Source organism: Lepisma saccharinum, chromosome 14 (genome assembly GCF_977018435.1).
Source record: "Lepisma saccharinum chromosome 14, izLepSacc3.1, whole genome shotgun sequence".
Lineage (NCBI taxonomy): Eukaryota > Metazoa > Arthropoda > Insecta > Zygentoma > Lepismatidae > Lepisma > Lepisma saccharinum.
The window spans coordinates 13453378-13472081 of record NC_139242.1 but is presented as its reverse complement, the minus strand read 5'-3'; the positions used below and the strand labels follow the sequence as shown (position 1 = coordinate 13472081).

The window sequence follows — 18704 nt, the reverse complement described above, 5'->3', positions numbered from 1 at the left end:
GTCAAATAAAAGCATTGAGAAGCATTGAACTACCGGATGGATGTGTGCTGTCACGAAAGGTGCTCACATTGAACATTTATAAGGCACACTATGTAAACTTGTCGAGTTGTTGTTTATTTCCATATAAGCTTTGTCCTTGTACCCGACATATAAGGGAAATCAAATGACTATGAAAAACCGATAATGATTATAATAATTTTGGAACACAATGCTCTTGATTCCTTAAACATATTCATTAAAGTATCTAGTGTTGAATGGAACACATATTTGTCAGCTGTGAATGACAAGAAGGAAAACAAACAGCACTAAATATTACACTGTTTTACACCAGCATATTGGAGGATTAATTGGAGAGAAGCAACTGCAGAAAAGTATCAGAAAAAATAAAAATTAGCTAATTGGAAACTAAATATTAGGGATGGGAACAATTAATCGGTACTCTATCGGTATCGGCCAATATAGGCATATCGGTGTATCTGAAACCTCCTGATTTCTTCAGTCACCAAACTTCTGAATTTAGTATATCATTTCCTGTCAAATAGTTCTGAAGTTTTCTACCTTAGTGAAAGAACAAGAAGAAACACTTAGCAAATGTCACTTCTGATAGTATGGAGAAGACCTGTTTTGACTTGGTCTACAGTATGGTGACCTATTGTGTGAGGCTTCACATTTTGCAATTCAACTAAAGTGTTGAGTTCCCTCAAATAGTCACTAGCCCATTTCTAAATGACTTTTTTTTTAACTATGGGAAACTTGAAATGTTCTGGAGCACAGAAGCAAAACTTAGCATAAAATGTTAGGGGAAGTTGATCATACACGAAACTAACATTCTGACATTCTGGGCGTTTAAGCAAAGCTTCAATATTCTTCTGAGGGGACATACCATTTCTACTTGTATTGTAACACAACTGCTTCACAGTGCCATTGAAGTGCATTTAGTAAAGTTTGCATTTACACTATGAGCTTTAAATCTAGAAAGCCCAATGGGTCCTTTCATGACATTCCTTCCATGAAGAAACACAGAAATAAGTGAAGTAAAATACTTACTCACCTAGTATTTAAGCTAGTGTCATTTAGAAAATGTCCTTGCTAATGGAAATTCCAAAACATAATTCCTATTCATATCCCAATACAGGGGTGCCTATCCCCTCAAAGTCCAAAGGCACCCCTACCCCTCTCCAATCGTGTCATAATCCCCACGAAGTATTTAATTATGACAGCTTGTCTACTACCATCCTATTACTGAAAGCAATTTTTTTTTTCCACTTGATCTGTCCACCCCACCCTGCCTAAAATCTAATGGATTAAATATTGTGCACCTAATAGCAAAAGTGACTTGTTACCAGCCAAAGTAAATTAATTATTAAGGAAATATATTCTGTCCCCCCCCCCACACACACACACCGCATCAGACATGTAGCATGTTGCCAAGATGTAATGCATTTTTACATATATGTATTTAAGAAAAATAAATATATGTTGAATTTCATATTATTTTAAGGAAACATACTCCCCAAAATTTTGATGGTGTAGTCCACTCTGTTATCCCCCCATTAGCACCCTTGCCCTAATAGTACTACTGATTGAGATCTTAAATTAGCATCAACTGTGCCACTTAAATGATACCCATACATTTTTCTAGGATTAATCTTGTCACAATAAAACCACTAATAAATTGGAATTAGATATAACACTAACTAATACAATGAGAGGAAGCTCAGTATCATGTGACTACACAGCAGTGGCGTATTCTGAAAATTTGACCTTATTTACTGTATTTATTGTATATATTTATTACATATTAATTATATATAATAGAAATAAAACACCAATGCAGGCATACAAGTAAAACAAATCAGAAGTCCAACTTCAAATTTTGCTGAAATGTCTATATACATGAAAAAAGTTGGTTTACTGGCAATAAACCAGATAATTTAGAATATGCCACTGTACTCCATACTCCATAGTCATTTCTGTAAACAAGGTATATTCCTTTACAATTATATCCTCTCTTAGAATTTTATTACTTCTCATTTACAATAAATTCATTCATCTTCAGGGTGTAACATAAATACAGGTCAATACTTGGGGAACATATTCCTCACATGGAGACGATGAAATAATGTTATATGAACATGTTTCGAAAATGCTGCACACTGTGTATGAGGTGGAAGGGGTGTAGTGTGGAATGTCGAAAAAGCTGTCATATGCCACATACCCTACATCTGAACTGGCGGGAAACATGATGGGAGACATTGACGTTGACCCTGGATGAAATTGGGGGGAGGGGGGGCAGTCGACAAACACATTGCAGTGTGTTACAAATATGTGGGTTGTAAATTTAAGTGGCAACACTGTCAGGAAAAGGTGATAACACCGTGCATGTACTATCCGACAGTGAGCAATGTCAGTTGGGGCCCATGTTGATATGTGGCAAAGTAAGTATATAATATAGTTGAGAAAGTAGCGCAGTCTTCCCTCCAGAAGATGAAAAAAGAGGGTCGTGGGCGGTCCCAACCCTGACGTCACTCACGGGACAGAACTGACGCTGTCACTGACCTTTCTGCTTGTTATAGGATCTGCCTTGTGTTTCCTTTTTCTGTAGTTCTTCTGTGATAGTGGATTTTTTTTTTGCAACAACAATAACATTTCAGGAAAATGTTGCACAAATGTGCTGTTGCTTTGTGCCCGAACAACGCAAGAAATACAGTAGGTGTAAGCAAAAGCAGGCACGAAAGTTTTCGGTTTAAACTAGATAAAATGAGGATTTTGGTTTCTTGTTGTGTGAAATATGATAATGTGACGATAATTTCAGGAGAGAAGTAATTATCGAGGCAAGACGGAGAATGTTCTGTAATCCTGTTATTGATAATAGCATGCATCCAAAGTGGGGTATAGGGTGCTTGACCCCCTCTCTCCAGGATTTTTTTCAGTTTACATTAGATAAAATTAGGCTTGCGGCTTCTTCAATAATGTAACAATAATTTAAGCAGAGAAATAATTATCGAGGCAAGATGGAGAATGTTTTATAACATTTTATATTGTTAATAGCACGTATCCAAGGTGGGAATCAGAGGGCTCGAGCCTCCCACCCCATTTAGGATTTTTTTCTGTTTACAGTAGATAAAATTAGGATTTCGGCAACTTGAATGTGATGATAATTTGAGAGAAATAATTATCGAGAAAAGACTGAGAATGATCTATAACCCTGTTATTGTTACTAGCGCGTATCCAAGGTGGTGATCAGGTGACTCGAGCCCCATCAGGATTTTTTTCAGTTTACACGTTTAAAAATTAGATTTTTATCTTCTTGAATAATATGACAATAATTTAAGGAGAGAAATACTTATCAAGGCAAGACGGAGAATGTTCTATAACTCTGTTGTTGATAATATTGCACGTAAACTTTTCTTGAGAACTGAACTTGAGAACTACGTAGAGACTTGTCAGCGTTTGAAAGCTGCACAACAATGGTAGCTCCACACGTAGGGCGATTCGTTGTAATTTCTAATCTCTGGAAGACGCGAGAGGGAATGTTCTTGAATAAGAGGAGTCGAACTACTGGCAATATTTATGAATTGTTTATCTGCGGAACATTCTAGAATATAATGAGGATATAAATATGCGTTATTTAGAAACATTCCTAAATATATATTCTTTGACCGGACAGTGGATCCAATGAAAAAAATGGCATTGTCTCTGACGTCATTTCCTTTTAAGCGTTCAATTCAAGGACTTGTACATGATGTATTTGATCGTGTACAAGGCACTTTACTTCAGTCTCCAATACAAAATGATAAAAACTTCTGGTGACTTGATTTTAAAAAATGTGTCCGAGATAACGAGTGGCGTTCCCAGGATTTTCGGAAGGGAGAGTGGTTACCCTTACTATTTTTGGTGATCAGTCCTAATTTTGCCATCTTTTCCTGTCTTTGACGTTCATTTTTTAAAGGAATACCGACTCAAATGAGGCTATGATCCCACCAACCCTCCCTTTGGCACGTCACTGGAGATAAATGAGTAAGCATTTAATCATATTGGGAAACGAAACATTAGATGTGTTGGGAAAGTAAGGGTTTTCACTGTGCATTAATTATTTCGTGATCCAGCTGTATTCTAGAAGACTTCCTTTGTTTCGTGCCGATGTGTGACAAGACTGCGGAAGCTGTGACAGACCATTTGAACACTTGTGAGTGCTTACGCCTGAATATGAACAATTTGGTGGGTTTCTGCTTTAATAAGAGCTGCAAACATGGGAGGACAAGACATATTAGTGGTGTTCAGGCTCGAATCATAGAGAAATATTCGAGAACTGTCTGTGTCCAGTTCGCAGGCCAGGCCCACAGTTTGAATCTCCCGTTGTCGAGTTGATTGTCCATATCGTGCATGTGTAACAGCTTCGTAAAAACACTTTTGGTACACAGATGGTTTGATGTCGGATCAGAAGCAATGGAAAAACACACATACTGAGATGGTTCCTGCACACAAAGTTAGAGCTTGAAAACAGAGGAGTCAAGTGGTTAAAAAAAAGTCCCAATTTCACGTTCAAAGTGTAAGAGGTTAGATCCTGTTAACACCAAAACAGCGAAAGTGTGCTGTCGCATTTTCTGGATGCCCATTACGAACGGAACTTAAAAGCAGAACTGCTGAGCATTACCTGTGTAGACCACAGCTTAATAAAAATGCTATACCATGTTTAAATTTGCCTGGTTGTGTGGTAAATTGTACTATTCTAGTAGTGTTCAACGGCCAAATGACATAATTGATCGAAGTGGACGTGCCAATAAACGTCAGATTCGAAAGCGAGCAGTGGAAAGACTTGAAGAGTTGTCTCCTCGCGAAAGAATTTGCATGGCATGTAATTCAGAGACTGAGTACTGGAAATATACCCAATATGACCAATCTCCAACAAAATAGTGAGTTGGAAACTCTGAAAAAGAAATTAAAATGTGCTGAAGAACAAATAAAGAAACTGCAGACGCTACAGGATGAAAGTGCTAAAAAAGCAACTTTGGGATTATAAAACATGAAGTTGTAATGTCTCTGCCCCAGTGATTTATCCTCCAACTTCGCCCTAACACTCCACACATTTTTTTTAAAACGACAACTTTGTGGTCATTTTGGCTCTAAATATACCTTTTCACCCCCATAAACACGAACTTGCACCACTCAAATAGAAAATTCTGAACAAACCTCTGCTCCAGCTCCGAGCCGACTTTCCCGCTTTTCATTACATGTTAATTCTATTGATAGTTAACCTTCAGTGACACAGTTTACTAGATATAGTCTACTCTATACATATACATTTACTTACACACACACACACTCCAGAACATTCACTCAATTTTTTAAAACAAATTTATTTCCGAAAACACGGAAGAAATGTGAATTCCTATGCCGTTGCTGGTGCTCGTCTTTGAGATGTCCCGTGGCTGACGTCATCCTTGGAGGTTTACGAATGGTTCCGAACTTTTCCGAACGCCAGACTGCATCTCCCTGATATGTGGAGTACCAAAAGTGGTTGATGCAGCGAGTGCTGTTGTGTGTGTGTGTGTCAAGTTGAAATTAACACAATTTTGTGTACTGTCCTAAAACAGGATACACAAAGGTAGAACAACGATTGTGGGTAAAAATCCAGGTAGGCCATGGCAAAAAGACACGAGAATGTTATCAAGACTTGCACAAAGCCTGTAGCAACAATACCCATACGGCGTACGCTTTTAGAAGGAACATGAGTTCCGCCAATACCCAGCCAGTGCTACTGCGCTGTTGCCAAACTAACAGCTAGCGCAAGTTAGATCTCAAAAATTTAATTCTCTCGGCAACTATATAACCCCCTTTCTAACAGAAATTTACGCCCATCATTGTTTTTTCTTATATTTGAGGCCCAAGCGTTTTAGTATTAACCCCACAGAAGTAGAGGAACCAGTGAAATTAATTATTTCCCTCATGACACACTTAAGTTTCTTGATAGAAGGATATTCACCGTTGTCATACATTTCAAATATTGTACGACGGAGTACATCTTTTTCGAAGTCATCTAAGCTAGTAAGACTTTTCTGTTTTCTGGCATGTTTCCCAGGAGATTTAAATAGGGGTTCACCGATATCTTTGGTAGATATTTTACCCTGTTTTACAATACGCGACACAGTATGAACACTTACACCACACGCTTTAGCCGTAAGTTCTCTACTATGTGAAAACATTGTTCCAGCACGCACTTCTTCCGACGCCAATTCCTTAAAGTACGAATACACTTTAAAAATAATATTTCTCCCTTGTGAATGTATTATTTTACCCTTGTGCCTGTACTACTGGTGCTAGGTTTCGAGAGTGACATTATTTAAAATATAAAGAACACACGGAACACACACTATTGCACGAAAGGGCTGTACGATATTTTTTTCACGACTGTTCTTTGAGGCGCACGAGTGAACGATAAGCGAATAATTTTACACCGGCCTTGCTACGAAAATGCTGAACTCAAACTGAGCCAGACTTTCAATGTTCGAGAACGCCCAGAACAATGAAGGGTCATTGTTTATATCGAGGCGAATTTAACACCCACAGTTTTCCCTAGACACAACAACTCAGCTGCGTCAACACGGTGGCAACGAAAAAACTGGCGGAAGGAAATGAAAGGTGATGTTTCCCTTGTTTCTTCAAGGAGTGATAACTCCGGCTGTAGGCGAAGGAAATTCATGGGACTTGGACAGTCAGGTTCAAAATGTCTTGCCTCATCTTATGATAAACCTTAAAGTGGCGAGTTTTATGAAAACTTCTTGCACGTAAGAAAAATATAGAACACGGGTTTTAACTTCCACGCCGCAGTCTCCTAACTGTACAACGTTGCACTCCTGCAATTGGCTGGTCGCCACGCACACCCTCTGAGTGACCTTGCCCGATATCGCTTCTAAAAGTGTGCGTCGTATAGCTGTATCTGATGGTAGCACAATGGTGGTAAATGGAACCCAGAATGATGCAATTTTCCTCATGTTGAGATTGTTCTCACTGACATCTCTTTAAGAAATGCAGTTACCAATTGTGCAACCATCAGATAGGGATAGGCATTGCTGCTACAGGCTTCGTGCAAGTTTTGATGACATTCTTGTGCTTTTTGCCACCGGCCACCTGGATTTTATCCACATTGCTGTTCTACCTTTGTGTAACATGTTTTAGGGCAGTACACACAACAACACTCATTGCACCGGCTACTTTTGGCACTCCACACATCACCTTTTACTGACAGTGCTGCCGCTTTTTAATTTACAACCCATATATATATATATATTGTAACTTTAATTTCCAGAGTTAGGTGGTAAAGAAGTCTAACGCTGAGCCTCTCTCTCTACAGTAAATAAAAATACTTTTTCTATTATATTCTATTTTCTTTTTTACTATACTCAAAATATATAATTTCTTCACTTACCCCTCCACTCTTTGGCAAGAACACAACCTTCACGAAGGTTGGCATGTCTCGAACCAGCTCATTGAACAAACGTTCTTGATCTAGCACCAATATTACATCTACTTCAAATGCCAGAGCAATGTGTGTGAGCTGCTTATATCCTTCTCCCTTTATCCAACCACATGTATTGATTACCACACCAGATACACTGGCTGAAATAAAATCAAAATAATAGTGTTAGATTCTTCTATGTATTGAACAAGAAGTGAGGTATAATCAGGAGTCTCAAATTTACTTCACTGTTTATAGCTGAAGGATAGGTTTAACAAGGAGAATAAATAAGTCAAAGATGGAATAAGCAAGACTTGGGAGAACACTCAGAAACACCTAACACATAGAGGACTGTTTACAGTGGAACCCTGATTGTAGATTTTCCTGCGTTATACAATCAATCTTCATGGTATTAATTTTCCCAGATTTTGAGTTTTTCCCACATTTTAATGTTTTTTACTTGGTTCCCTAAAATATGTAAAATCAAGGTTGCAATATTTCCAACTCAATTTTTTTTTTTTTTAGCAATGTCATCACCAGTTGTCATTTTATTTACTTCAAAAGCAGTGTAAATCTTACTGAGCTTTATTTAAAAATTGATGAATTTCCCCAGTGTTTTGATTTTGATAACAATAAAAAGATATCTCTCTCCCACTTAACTATTTGACCTTCCTATCCCTTCCACAGTTACAGCTATAATCCTTTACTTCTTTGTTCGTGATTTTCTGCAAGGTTAAGGCCAAATTTTGTGTTGTTACATGAAAAGGTCTGCTATTGCAATAAACTTTCTACTATGCACAAGTGCCTTGCAATAACATGTTTGTATTTTGGCATGCATTAGGGAAAGGTCTTATTATGTAGTGTGCAACAGATATCACGCATCCATATTGTGCTCTACCATTTCAAAATTCCACCATTTTCTGGAGATTTTTCCTTTTTTTATCTTCAGCCACATATAACATGAATTGTGTGTTCGATACAGATGCAACTCAATGTGTATCTCTTGAGCCAATATCAGAGTGACTAGAAAACTTAACAAGAAGTTCCTGGTGGATTACAGTTATATTCCCAGGCACACAAAATATGCATTTTAAGGCATATTTTGGATTTTTTTTATTTCTAACGTAAAGAAGATGTGAGTATTTTGAGACAATGGATGTGTTTCTTGGGTGGAGGTTTGTTGGGTGTGTAAAGATCACTGGATTGTGATCAATAGTTCCAAAGTTATTGAGTCCTGAAGTTGGGGTCAGCATCACATTCTTCCCCTGGAACTATTTTTCAGGGGAACATAATATTGTGTTTCCAAGCTGTGACGATTCTGTCATAATTTCAAATTCTAAGGGTAATTTATAATTTTGTTGATGTAATTAATGAGAAGAACCAATAACAAAAAATGAAGAAAAACGTCCATTGTATACACAAAGTAAAATTATTATGTTTAGTGTGCAGAGTTGCTGCTAGATGGCAGAGAAATGCCGGTTGTCTGAGGTTTCGTAGTTGTAATACACAAAATTGCCAACAGATGTATCTCGTATGTGATACAGATAAAATGGCAAAATTCTCGTTTCCGACGTATTCAATTGTTAAAAATAAATGATTGTTAATGTAAATTGATACAAACAGGCACTATCATCGTGCTAGCTCAACCTTATCAATGTCATTAATATCATAGAAGTTAAGCTTACGGTAATGAACAGAATTTTGATTATGATGTTTTGTTCAGACAAACAATGACTTGCAAATTGTACATGGGTGCGCAAATGCATTTATAATATTAACAATTTATATATGAAATAATTGTTGAAGGATTGATGGTTCGTTCATTTAAGAGTAAAAACAAGGATCTGGCGGAACTTTGGCACGCGAGGGGGAGAGGGGAACAATGGTGGAATGCAGAACGGGAAGTTGTTAAAACGGCGGAAAGAAATCTTTCAGCATCTGCATCAAGGAGACATGGAGATAAGTCGTAACATTGGTCATCGTAAACACAAGGAATTGCAGTGAAGCCCAATCACAATATCTTCATGAATTGTGGTTTCACAGATGAACCATTGCCGAAGAAAGATTGGAGTGTAAACCAGGTTTGCCACAGACACCGTCCCAAGGTAAGGACTTTCGTCTCCATTAAATATGGAAAGTGCAGCCAACAAGTTATCCACTAATTATGCGTAAATGACAGAAAGAATCTTAATAACGGTGAGTACTAATGATAGCAGCTATGCATAGCCGACATGCGTGTGCGGTTCTTTGTTGTTTTGGGCAGCCATATTGACTAGGTATTTTCCCGCAACCAAGGCAGCTCTGAAGTGTACTTGAAATACGTTTAATCACTTAGAAAGTTTTTCAGTGATCATTGCGTTCCATACGATATTCTCGTTTATTTAAACTCCATTCAATGACATCACATGATATGAATATTATATTGCCGGCGTGAAGGTAGTAAGGAAATGAAAGTGCATGATACACAATAGAGGTATCTCCCGTCGCTTGGACTTAATAATAATCGTAATTTACACGAATTATGTGTAATGCAAAAGATATAAAATTTTGTCATTGTTTGAAGTCATAAATGTATAAAATGTAGAGTGTTGCTATATGACGTATGTCATATTGTTTTCAGAAAATTACATTGCAGGGTAATGGTAAAGAATACCTCCTTCCCGATTAGCATTTTGTAAGTGTTAGAGTAACGTGTAAGACACCTCACTTAATTAAAATTGTAGAGTTTATTTAGGGTTATAAATCTAATGCAAGAAGCAAACTTTTCAGCGTGACTCAGTTTGCCGTATGCTCATGAAGCATTTATGTATAAGGATACATGCACACTCGCTAAAAGGAGGTCACATGTGGTAAAAGAAAGTTGTGAGTTTTGTTGTATAAAAGTAAGGTAACTTTCCAAAGGTGTGTTTGAAATCTTGCTGTATGATTTGAATATTAATCTGGGTCACAATAAAACAGTGGTTTGCACTTTCGAATTACATTCCTCCCTAATAAACAATGGTATTTAGGTAGATACATCATAAGTGTTATTGTATTAATCATGCCATTCTCTTTCAGTGGAGGAAACATCTGGGTGCATGTTGGATATCTGTATCTGTGAAGTGATTTTAATTGGTAACCTTACTCAGAAATTTCCACACCATACTAATTTGTTGTAGACAGAACATTGTCCCTATGCTCAGAAATTTCCCTATGTTTAATTCGATGGTACTGAGGGTAAGTTTGCAGACTACCATGCATATTCAGGTGATACAGGGTGATCATTAAATTGGGTGAACAAATTCAAATTACCATCTTCTTTATCTGTACAAATGTTGCAAGGGGAATTCTTTTCTTTTCACTAGCAGGAGAATAACACCATGATTCAAGAAATAGACGCCAGTGCCACTACACAGTTGTTACATGAAATTTGAGTTGGTACCGGAGAGGCATTGTTCTTAGGAAGTTTTGGCTGGCTGAGAGTGGAAATCGAAATTTCATGTAACCTTCAGGATTGGGCATCCCCGCTTGAGTGGACCGTGGTAAAGCCTTCCAGTAATGACTGAACTATCACGCAAAATTTCATCCAAATCGAAGGCTATGGCCTGGAAACGTTTCTGAAATTGACAATTTCACACAGGAAAAACAGAAAGAGATAAAAAAAAATCAGGCAAAACCAGGAGTGGCTCAGTTGGTAGAATAATGGCACGGTATACCAGAAACCTGAGTTTGAGTCCTGCGACCCTTTTCATTCTGAAGTGATAAAAATTCCACCTTTATGACTGCAAAATCTCTATGGTTATTTGCTCAGGATTTTCCCTTATTGCACCAAACACTGTTATAGTTACAATTTTCTTCTCTAAAAATTGAAGCTCATTTAATTTCTTTCTCTTTTTGTTTGTTTTGTTTTCTGGAGTTTTGAATGAAGGACGGAAAGATAGATGGACAGACATATGTATGTAAGTAGTGGAATCCCAATTCTATTTACGTATAAAATACAGTGAAAATGTTTGTCAATGAATATCAGAATATGAGGTCATTGCAGTAATCACATATATTCAAACTTTCACGTACAACACAACTACTCTGCAAAATATAAAATCTTGGAATGTGAAATCCAGATTTCACAGAAAATAAATTTTGTTATTCTAAGGAATAAGAATGGTACCTTTTCTATTAGCTTGCATTCTCTCCTGGATGACTTCAGCCAAACGAGACACTAACATGTTGTACAAGGCAACATTTCCATCAGCTGCTTTGTGGCCATAGTGATACACTAATGGAGCCTGCTGCGAGAATCCTTCTTCCACAGAAGCTGGGCGTTCTACTAGCAAAGCTCCTGAAATAAGATCATGGAAAAGGTGAATGAACCACTTGTATGTCTATGCCTGTAGATAAAGTGTAAGATTGCAAAGAATTCTCACAACATGCTAGTATAAGAAAACAAAGTATTACCTGAAATCTAAGGTATTCTGCATCTACTTGTGGATCTGTACTGAATGTAAACTAAGCAGTAAAATAATGTAATGCTGAATCTGAAAAATGTTTTGTGGTAAATTGGGACATCATATTTCAATTTTGACACAAATGTAACATGTGAGATTACACACTGTAATGTTCATTTCTGATGTTTTTTAAAGGTATTAGGTACATTTTCCTACACATTTTGTCATAAAATGATGCAATAGCAAGTGCATAATTTTTGGACATGTTTGCATGTCTAAATATAATTCAATTTTTTTTAAAATTTAATGTTGCTTTTCTATCACTTTTGGCTCATCGCAACAATGAGGATGAGTGATGATTAGATGAAACAGATGAAGGGACACTCACAAAGAACACCCATGCCCAGGCTGTGATTTAACTCAAGAATTTCGATGGAAGTTGACCAAATCAACTCTCAATATAACAGAAAATAGCACAGCAAAATATAAACAAAAGAAATACATATTGCTTGTTACTTGTTATAACATAATGAATAGACAAAAAAATTCAGTTGCAATGCTATTGAGGCACCACCACCATTTTTAGTGTAATGCAAAATATTTAACAACAGAGTAGATATAGTTTTCTGGTTACCTCTTTTTATGAAACTTAAACGTAATGGTTGGCTAAAATCTACCAGCTATTTGTATCAATTTTCTTTCTGCCGGAAAAACCAATAAAATGAAGCAAGTGAAAATTAATTTACTACGAGGGTCACTATTTATATTTTGAGCCTTGGCAACACTGATTAAAGTTAGGCGGGATTTGACATTTGCACGGAATCGTCTGGCATTATTGACCGTAACTTACTTCAAATGTTTTGTCATTAGCTTCATTTGTGTCGTTTATGTTGCCTTGGAGATTGCACGACAACAATAAAATGGAATTAACTCGTCAACATTTTCGTGCGATGAGTTTTTACGATTTTCAACGTGGATTATCAAGACAAGAGTGCATCGATCAACTTACTTCCACATTTGGCGATGAAGCCCCATCCTTTGCCACTGTGAAACGCTGGTATAACGAATTTAATCGTGGCCGCCATTCGCTCACCGACGAGATTCGCGAAGGTCGTCCAAAATCAGTTGTTGGTCAAGGAAACATTGATGTTGTGCAAAACCTAATACTGCAAGATCGTCATGTGACATACTGTGAGATTGAGGCAACCATAGGAATTAGTTCCACCAGCATATATAAAATATTACATTATCATTTAGCTGTGAGAAAGGTATGTTCTCGTTGGATCCCACACAATTTGACAAAAACTCAAAAAGATGCTCGCGTCAATTGGTGAAAACAAATGTTCAATAAATACAATCGTGGTGCTTCAAAAGACGTATATAAGATTGTAACAGGTGACGAATCATGGATATATGCATATGAGCCGGAACGTAAACAGCAGTCGACTGTATGGGTGTTTCAAGATGAACCCAATCCAACAAAAGTTGTTCGCACTCGAAGCACATCGAAACAAATGGTCGCCTGTTTTTTCGGGAAAACTGGTCATGTGGCAACTGTGTCTTTAGAGGAATGTAGAACGGTCAACTCTGAATGGTACACAACAATTTGTTTGCCAGAGGTCTTCAGTCAAATACGGAAAACAAACAAACGCCGTCGGATCATTCTTCATCAAGACAATGCCAGCTGTCACACATCTCGTCTAACAAACGACTTTATGAAGAGTCAAAAAATCGAATTGATGGGTCATCCATCGTACAGTCCTGATTTGGCACCCAATGACTTCTTCTTGTTCCCGAATGTCAAGAATAAATTGCGTGGACAACGATTTTCGTCAGCGGAAGACGCCGTTGATGCGTTCAAAAACCATATTATGGAGGTGTCTCAAGAAGATTGGAAAAACTGCTTTGACAAATGGTTCGAACGAATGCAAAAGTGTATTGACCATAAAGGAGAATACTTCGAAAAACAATAAAGCAGTTTTCAATGCCAAATTCCTGTTTTTTCATTGTTAGGCTCAAAATATAAATAGTGACCCTCGTATTTAACATAAATTTATTTTGTTTATTTCTAATGATCTGATAAGAAATATACAAATGCACTTCTTTTCTCAAGCACTACTATTGTTATTGTTTTCAATCCTGTTTCATAACTTATTGCACAATATGTTTCAATCCTTTGGAAACTGAAATAATGTTAATGTAAGACAATGTAAAGGCAATGAAACTTCAGAACTGCTTACCAATTGTTCCTGGAACAGAAATAGCACCCTGGCCTATATCCAAATCCACAAAAATTGGCCTTCTTCCCATTCTCACTGCATAATTCAGGAGGAGGCGACAAAGAGTTGACTTCCCTACATCACTTGGACCGACAACCATGGTTATTGGACCTCGGGCATTCTCAGTTTCTGCCTTTCTGCGTAACTGCTCAAGAGCTGCATGGGCATTCAAATACATTACCTGCAAACAGCACAACTTTCATAGTAAAATAATTCTTTGGTTACTGTGAACAACTATGGCAGTTTCCGTGAATTTGCACCTAATATAATCTTCCCCAACAATAATGCACTTTCACAGGGTACCTACCAAAATAACAAATCCAAAATTCATGACCTTTTTTTTATTTTCTTAATCTTTATCCGACCCCTACTTAGGTAAAGTTGGAAATTAGCAATTAAGAAAATAAGCATCTATTTAATGAAAACCCACTACCAAAATGCCAGTTAAGATGAAAACTGAAAATGTATTTAACAAGCAAATTAGACTTGCCTTATCTATTAATGCATCCTGGACTGCATTTGGCTCCTGTTGTCATCTCAACATGTTTGTGATTGTCCATTGAGGCTCATCTTTGTGATTAGACAAAAGGCCATAAAAGTGAAGTAAAATGAACTAAATCAATCAATCAATACATCAGTCATTGTGATAGCAAATAATCTTGACCTTTTTAATGACTTTGTGACCTATTTGTTGATTTTAATTCTTTTTTCTTGACTTTAATGACTGTTGTAGTGGTGGCAGAAAAAAATATTGTGGACAATTATATTTTGGGGGCAATTAATTTGCAGAGCTCCCATGCAGTAGTAGCAGACTCCATTCTTGAAAGAGAATTCCAATGGGACACAATGCCGATGAAAAGTTGCTAGGTAGGCTCTGGACCTGCTGTCCAGGGATGCAATCACCATCACTATCTTCAGTAAAATATTTGTGTTACTAAAGGAATCAATTTTGGATGATTTATGCAGAATTTTTAATAGTAAATTTTGCTATTTGATATATTCAAACTCATTTCTTTCTTGGCATATCTGAATATATCAAGTGGCTAGCACTCTAGTGTTTAAGCTCTTTGTTTCATTAGACTGTTACTTGCAACACATGTCAAGTCCATAAGTCATTTGTCATCTGCCACTCTTCACTTGTAGCTTGTGTGAAATTTCCCTTACATAATATGTATTTTTTGTAAGAATGTGTTAACAGAACCACATTGAAAAATATACACTATTTGATATAAACGGAGCATAAAGCTATGCATTGATCAATGAGAAGTGCGAGCAGAATGGGTATGTCAAGGGGTTGAGTGAATGTGGTCTAGCTAATGGTTGCCACATAAGTAGAATATCGATCAGACATTTCAGCTGTTCTCTATTTTCCCAAGTCAACTGTTAGTGACTGTTAAGACACGTCACTAACATGGTTGGGTAGGTCGTATATAATGACATAAAGGGTCCTCATGCATTGAAAAAGTGGTTCGCGAAAATCGCCAGTCATTGTGTGAAAGCATCACCCAGGAGTTCTGCAGTGCTATGGATTGTGCAGTGATCACCATGACTATTCGTAGAGAATTGTAACAAATGGGGTTCCATGGTCGAGCACCCGCCAAACATCACTGCTGTAAATGATAAGTGTTGCCTTCAGTGGTGTAAGAACGATGCCACTGGACTGTGGATGACTGAAAACGTGTGGTTTGGAATGACAAATCATGCATTACTATTTGGCAGTCTGATGAGAGGGTGTGGGTGGCAAATGCCTGGAGAACAATCGCTGCCAGAATGAAATTTGGAGGAAATGGCATTAGTGTGGGGGTGTTCTTCATGGAATGGAATGGACCCTCTCGCAAAACAGAATAGAAATCTAACTGCAGAAGGGTACAAAGAAATTTTGACCACTTTTGTCCAGTCTACGATAAAACAATTCATTGGTGACGATTGCCTGTATCAGCATGACAATGATGCTTCCTGTTATAAAGCAGGACCTGTGAGGGAATGGTTTGCAATGCATTACAATGAATTGGCCAACCCAGACCCCTGAATTGAATCCCACTGAACACTTTTGGGATGAATTAGAAAGACAGCTTTGCTCCAAATTCCAAAGAGCCACATCTCAACCTACTCAGCCTACAGCTCTGCCATTTCTCTGGAGACATTGCAACACCTGATCGAAAGTCTCCCCTGCAGGGTTAGAGATGTCTTCGCACCAAGGGGTTGGCCAACTCCATATTAATATCGATTACTGGAAGTTGTGGCATTAGGTACATCTGATGACAAAAATTAATGTGAATGGAGCATTGCTTGAAAACAATTGGATGGGTGCATCATCCTGGAAAGAGCACATACTTTCATTTATACATAATACAAATATGCACAATAAAAAATCAAAAGTTAAAAAAAAAGGTAAAGTGCTCCCCTGTGCATAGATAGCACCATGCCATGAAGGCATATAGGGGGTGTGGGGGTAACGCCCCACACTTTCTTGATCTGGTCGTGAGTGGGGGTGATGTGATCAGCATCACGCTCCTGACTGCCTTTACCCCCCAGGGTTTCCCCCAGGTACTCATGTTATTCGACGCTGGGTGGGCACCGGGACCGCTTCCACCGTTAGAAAAGTTCCCGGATTTGAACCAGCCGGGGATCGAACCCGGGACCTTGAGCATGGTAGTTAGACACGTTACCGACTGAGCCACCGCGGCCAATCAAAAGTTAAACCTTTCTTGAAATTATTGTGCATATACTGTATTTACTATTACAGGCATGTCCCAACACTTCGATCGCAGTACGTCTTTTGGTCGATCGCAGTTATCTACTGTAATTATACGAATATACGTTATTTGAATTCAACTTCTATAATGTATAATGGATTGATCAAATTTTAATGCAAATTTCAGATTCTGAATATTTATCACTGCTATTCTTTCCCTTTTTTTAAGTGGCGCAGTTTTGAACCCCATCGTCTTTTGTTCCCTTACCAGCGCCATCGGGTATGACTCAACCGTGTAAGCAAAGATTTGCGCTGATTGCCAGTCACCTTGCTGTGCTCGCGGGTTTAGTGTGTGTCTGTGTGACTGCCTGTCGAAGAGGTGAAAACAGTGCATTTTTGCGAGTGCGTGACAGTGTGATTCAGGTTTATATGTATGTGCATGTGTAATATCGTTGTTTTAACAGATAGGAATAATAATAGAAAATGAGTGCTCCTAAAAAGAGCAAAGCTACCATATTCACAATGAGTGAGAAAGCGAGTACTTTTTAGTAATGGTAAAAGAAAAATGTTGTTGTTTAATTTGTAACACCTCAATATCATTGCCAAAAAAGGGCAATTTAGAGTGTCATTATAAAGCACTGCATAGCAATAAACACAATGCTGATTTTCTGCCCAAAACTGACATTCGTAAAGCTAAACTGAAAGAACTTAAATCAAATTTAGTTGCTCAACAACAGTTTATGATGAAAAAAAACCTCACAATCTATCAAAGCTACCCTGTGTTCCTTCAAAGTTAACCACCTGATAGTTAAAAATTACAGATCGTTTACCGAAGGGAAATTCGTAAAAGAGTGTTTTCTGGAAATAGCCGATAATCTTTTTGATCCTACGGTGCTTAACGATTCATAGTAGCTCATTTCCTGTTGTGACAATAAAAAGTAGATCAGTACTTGATTGAAGTTGGACATGCCTCTTTTTATGTTTATTGTTTGGTTTATTTTACTTTGCATATCTGCCACTTTTGGCTAATTGCGAAGATGAGGATGAGTGATGATTTTATGAAGGGACACTTACAAAGAGGGTGGGATTTGCACCTGAGATGTCTGGCATTGCAGCACGTTGTGTTAACCACAATGCTCTTTATGTTTGATACCAAAAAGAAATATTATGAAAATGAGAAAAACATACAAGACTTATTTCCACGGTAACTCACCTGAACCCTATACCTAAATATGTATGTTAGTGTTGTCATGTGTACGGTGTATGTAACCAAATATCCATAAATTTTAAAATCAATTCAATATTTTTAATTGTAGGACCTTTGAAATCACTTCATTTTTGGGTTTCAAATTAATTTTAACATGTTAACTTATCCCAAGGTAAATTGACCATTCTGTAGACAGAATGTACAGGAACAACATTGTCAAGTGGTGGATATATTACTTAAACCATCAAGTACATGATTTCAACTATGACAGAACTGCAGAGAAGAAAACATTAAATCTTTTAAAAGAGAATGTAAATAGGGTATGGGAAAACACATTTCATATTAGGTGGCATTGTTTCTTTACATTTGAAAGAAGAATAAGAAACACATATATATTTCTTGTAGGATTTCATAAGCACTATCTTCAATATAGTAACTCAAATCATTCATGCGTAATTGTTAATTTTGTGTTGTGTGCCAATAGTTTGGAACCACCACTATAAAGTCCTCCTCCATAGCAGAGCGGGTTAAGGTGTTCACTCGTCTTGAGATTGTTTGCTGCGGGACAGCGTAGGTTCGAATCCGGCTCTGGTCGGAATTTATTCGGCCTACGTATAGGGCCGGTGGCAACCCATTATCG

At 37.5% G+C, this 18704-nt stretch overlaps 1 protein-coding gene across 1 annotated transcript in view; it reads right to left on the bottom strand.

The window, feature by feature from the left end:
- The window catches only part of cbc (protein CLP1 homolog), a 64853-nt gene that overhangs the window by 25185 nt on the left and 20964 nt on the right, over positions 1–18704 (bottom strand). The window contains exons 4-6 of the mRNA XM_083134835.1: positions 14124–14343; positions 11607–11777; positions 7430–7620 (exon numbers count right to left, since the gene is read on the bottom strand). Coding sequence (XP_082990961.1) covers positions 7430–7620; positions 11607–11777; positions 14124–14343 — 582 coding nt within the window. The remainder of the gene's footprint in view (positions 1–7429; positions 7621–11606; positions 11778–14123; positions 14344–18704) is intronic.